The 4545-nt window shown below is 31.9% G+C and overlaps 1 protein-coding gene across 1 annotated transcript; it reads left to right on the forward strand.

Moving 5' to 3' along the window:
- The first annotated feature begins 842 nt into the window (after positions 1 to 842).
- Positions 843 to 4545, forward strand: LOC105216257 (large subunit GTPase 1 homolog). Its single transcript, XM_054230917.1, has 5 exons — positions 843 to 1067; positions 1134 to 2378; positions 3438 to 3591; positions 3673 to 3878; positions 3937 to 4545. The coding sequence occupies exons 1-5, from the start codon at positions 966 to 968 to the stop codon at positions 4153 to 4155; spliced, it is 1926 nt and encodes a 641-aa protein (XP_054086892.1). The 5' UTR covers positions 843 to 965; the 3' UTR covers positions 4156 to 4545.

Here is a 4545-nt window from a genome sequence, read left to right on the forward strand (position 1 = left end):
TGAGAGAATACGAGGGAATAAAGTGTGAAGAATGAAAGAGTGCTTGGTGCCCACAATAGCGCTGTTAGACAATGAGAAAGAGGAGATTTCACAGCTTTGGACGTCACAGCTTGAGCAACTGGTCATTCGTCCGCAAAAGAGGGAGCAACAGGAAGACGTGGCTCAGCTGGAGTTCATTCATTCGGTAGAAACTTTTGGTACTTCGCTAGGCAAAGGCCACGATTAAAGCTCAGGATTGAGAAATTCTAGTTCGGATTCAATACCCAAGAACGTCCAGATCCTTAATTGCTGTAACCACAAGTCGGGATCTTGTCAACACGTTCCAACTTCGAATTCCTTACCGATGACCCAACAGTATCGCATATGTTGCGATTTTCGGGAAACAGCAGAGACAAACCACACAAAATGGGAGTTTGATTGAAGTTCGGGATGAACTGAAGTTTTGGGCTTCGTTGACCTATACTTATGTCAGATGATCTTAGCAGCAAAAGCGTGGATAAAGACCTTCAGAACTCAGTATCAGGAAACAACAAAGACAAACCTCTCAGAATGGGAGGTTTTGTGCTTCGTTGAACTAGACTTGGGTAAGATCTCACTCTGAAAGGGCTTACTTAGCAACGAAAGCGTCTGTCTTTGATTGAAACTGGTTTCTTTAAAAATGATAAGCGATTTTTAAATTTTGGAGATTTCTTCACTGATTCTTGAGAATATTTATTAAATTTTTCTCTAAAACTCAATTCGTTTGCAATTGGAATGTCTCACAGGGCTCTCATAAGTATATTAATTGTGAACGCTGCCTTACGCTCAACAGCTGACTCGTTGCGTCAAATTACTGTGAATTGATTTCCAATTGAAGAACAAGCATCATAACAATTTTTATGCGCATTTTTGCGCACGTGTTGAAATTTCATAAATTTTCTTGTTAAAGGTATTCTTTATTAATAAACTAATAAATATATATAAAAATGAGTAAGAAAAGCAAAACCAAGCAGGGTAATCTTGGCCGTGCATTGATAAAAAATCGCTTTGGTCAACAGCATCGACGTAGAGTGGACAATGACACTATGGTAAACAAATGAAGCCCTACAGAAAATAAATGTAAATTCTAATTGTTTATTATATCTTCACAACAGCTACACACCACCGAAATACAGGATGGCTACGATTGGGGTCGCCTCAATTTGGCCTCCGTTACTGAAGAGTCATCCTTTCATGATTTTCTACGTACCGCTGAGCTGGCTGGCACTGAATTTCAAGCTGAGAAACTCAACATAACATTCATCAATCCCAAATCTGGCGTTGGTTTACTCTCTAAAACACAACAAAAACAAATGGAACAGAAGCATAAAGAACACCGCAATATGTTAACAGTGCCGCGTCGTCCGAAATGGAACGCCGACACAACGGCGGATGAGTTGCAACGCGCAGAAAATCAAAGTTTTTTGGAATGGCGTCGCTCATTGGCGCTGCTACAAGAAGATCAAGATATACTGTTAACACCATACGAGAAGAATTTGGAGTTCTGGCGTCAATTGTGGCGTGTTGTTGAACGTTCCGATGTTATTGTACAAATTGTGGATGCGCGTAATCCGCTACTCTTTCGCAATGTCGATTTGGAGCGTTATGTGAAGGAAGTGAATCCGGACAAGATGAATATGATATTAGTGAACAAATCAGATATGTTGACGGAGAAACAACGCCAGCATTGGGCGAAATATTTTGATGCTGAAGGCATACGCACAGCATTCTTCTCCGCAACACTCGCTGCAGAGGATTTAAAGAAAATAGTAGAAGAAACTAGTGATGCTGAAAATGAAGCAGAGAGTGATAGTGAAAATGAAAGCGGTAATAATGAGTCAGAGAGCGATGCTGATGCTGAAAATGACAGCGAAACACCGGCAGATAGGCCACGCACAGAATCTACACAATCAGAAATATCCTTGGAAGAAATTAAAGCAGCTGCTGATGAAATCAACAAATCGTTGGATAATGTGGAGAATTTGCTAACGAAAATTGAGCAGAAAATCGATCCAAAACTCTCGGCAGCTAAAGAAGAAATCAAAAATGATCCTAATGTCTTAACACGTGAAGAACTCATACATTTGTTTAAGCACATCTACACTGGTAAAACCTACACAGAAGCTGTGACGACCATTGGTTTGGTGGGCTATCCAAATGTGGGCAAGAGTAGCACCATCAATGCGCTCATGATTGAGAAGAAAGTGTCTGTTTCAGCGACACCGGGCAAGACCAAACACTTCCAAACGCTTTATCTGGATAGTGATTTGTTGTTATGTGATTGCCCTGGCTTGGTAATGCCAAGTTTTGTTTTGACCAAGGCTGATATGATACTAAACGGAATACTGCCAATTGATCAGGTGGGTGTGGGATTAATTTGATTTCTATAAAATTATTATATTTAGTTATTATAATTGTTTATTTAAATTTTTTTTTATTTATTTAATTTAATTTTATTATTTTTTTATTTTATATATTTTTTTATTTTATTATTTTTTTATTTTATTATTTTTTTATCATTATTTTTTATTAATTTATTGTTATTTTTTTTAATTAAATGTTTTATTATTTTTTTGTTTATTTTTTTTAATTAAATGTTTTATTATTTTTTTGTTTATTTTATTTCTATTATTATTATTTTTTATGAATTTATTATTATTATTTTATTTATTTCATTATTCTTTTTTATTTAATTAATTTTTATTAATTTATTATTATTTTTTATTTATTATTTTTTTGTAATTATTATTTATTATTTTTTTATAATTTTATTTATTATATTATATTTATTTAATTATTAATCTTTTTTATTTATTTATTTTTTTTATTTATATTTTTTTATTTATTGATTTTTTATAATTTTATTTATTATTATTTTTTGTTTATTTAATTTTCTATTATTTATTCTATTTATTTATTTATTAATCTTTTTTTATTTGTTTTTTAATTTTATTTTTTTATTGTTATTTTTTATTGCTATTTTATTTATTTATTTTCATTTAATTTTATTATTAATTAATTAATTTATTATTTTTTTATTTTTTAATTATTTTATTATTATTTTTGATTTATTTATTATTATTTATTATTTTTTTACAATTTTATTTATTATTATTTGTTTATTTAATTTCCTATTATTTATTCTATTTATTTTTTTCTTTTTTTTATTTTTTTTTTTTTTAATTTTTTATAATTATTTATTATTATTTATTCGTTTAAATAATTTTCTATTATTTGTTCTATTTATTTATTTTTTAATCTTTTTTAATTGTTTTTTTTTATTCTTTTTATTGTTATTTTTTATTGCTATTTTATTTATTTATTTTTTTTATTTTTATTATTAATTAATTAATTTATTATTTTTTTAATTATTTTATTATTATTTTTGATTTATTTATTATTTTTTGTATTCATTTCAGATGCGCGATCATGTGCCACCCGTGAATTTACTTTGCGAACGTATACCCCGTCATGTGCTCGAAGATAAATACGGTATAATCATAGCCAAGCCGATCGAGGGCGAAGATGAGGACAGACCGCCACATTCAGAGGAGCTGCTGCTCTCTTATGGCTGTGAGATTACTTTTTTATAATTTTTATAATCAACTAGCCTCAAATCCACAACTTATTTCTTATTTCCTTTCTCTCGCTTAGACAATCGCGGCTTTATGACCTCCAATGGCCAGCCGGATCAATCGCGTTCTGCCCGCTACGTCTGCAAAGACTATGTTAACGGTAAACTACTTTTCTGCGTTGCACCACCCAATGTGCCACAAGAGGAGTATCATGTGTTCCCAGCGCGCACGCGCAAAGAAATCGAAGAACAGAAACTGCCAACACAACAACAACGCGCTATGAGGGTAATTTGAAATTAAAAAAAAAAAAAAAAAATTTTTAATTATTTTCGATTTTACTCAGATCAACACCAAGTCTTCATCGAAGGAAATCGACAATCAATTTTTCGCCACCAACAACAGCCAGGCTTACGTCAAGGGACGCAGCAATTTTCCACATGTGCGTGTGGCCAACGACGGCAGTTTAGTGAGCGCGCCGGCTACAGAGAAACCGTGGCGCAATGTCAAGAAAGAGCGTCGCGAGAAATTGCGTAAACGATTTTCGCATTTAGATCAGCATTGATCTGCGGTTCAATGCATATATGCAAATACAATTATATTTCTAGTTGAAGTGCGCTGAGTACGCCTCACGGGCGTTTCTTTTAATGAATTGCTAATTTTGCTATATAATGTGGGGTTTTCAAACTTGTAGCTTTGTATATACATATATATGCAAATTAATTATTATAAAACTGAAAATGCATATTATTTTTTTTTTTCTTTGCAAGCACATTAACTATCATATTCATGCGTATACATAGTTAGTTAGCACTGAAAAGTCAGCATCATTAATTATGCTTTTTTAACTAGTATTTTAAATATGCTTTACTGCAAGCTAATGAATTGAGTTGACCTTGTTTGTAATATGGAATATGAAATACTGTAAATAAAGAAAGTAATTAACTGTAAGAAA

This window comes from Zeugodacus cucurbitae, chromosome 5, assembly GCF_028554725.1.
Source record: "Zeugodacus cucurbitae isolate PBARC_wt_2022May chromosome 5, idZeuCucr1.2, whole genome shotgun sequence".
In the NCBI taxonomy this organism is placed as follows: domain Eukaryota; kingdom Metazoa; phylum Arthropoda; class Insecta; order Diptera; family Tephritidae; genus Zeugodacus; species Zeugodacus cucurbitae.

Coding starts and splice junctions, on each gene's coding strand:
- LOC105216257 (XM_054230917.1), top strand. CDS start 966: ATGAGTAAGAAAAGCAAAACCAAGCAGGGTAATCTTGGCCGTGCATTG. Junction 2,379..3,437: donor GAATACTGCCAATTGATCAG/GTGGGTGTGGGA, acceptor TATTCATTTCAG/ATGCGCGATCATGTGCCACC. Junction 3,879..3,936: donor AACAACAACGCGCTATGAGG/GTAATTTGAAAT, acceptor GATTTTACTCAG/ATCAACACCAAGTCTTCATC.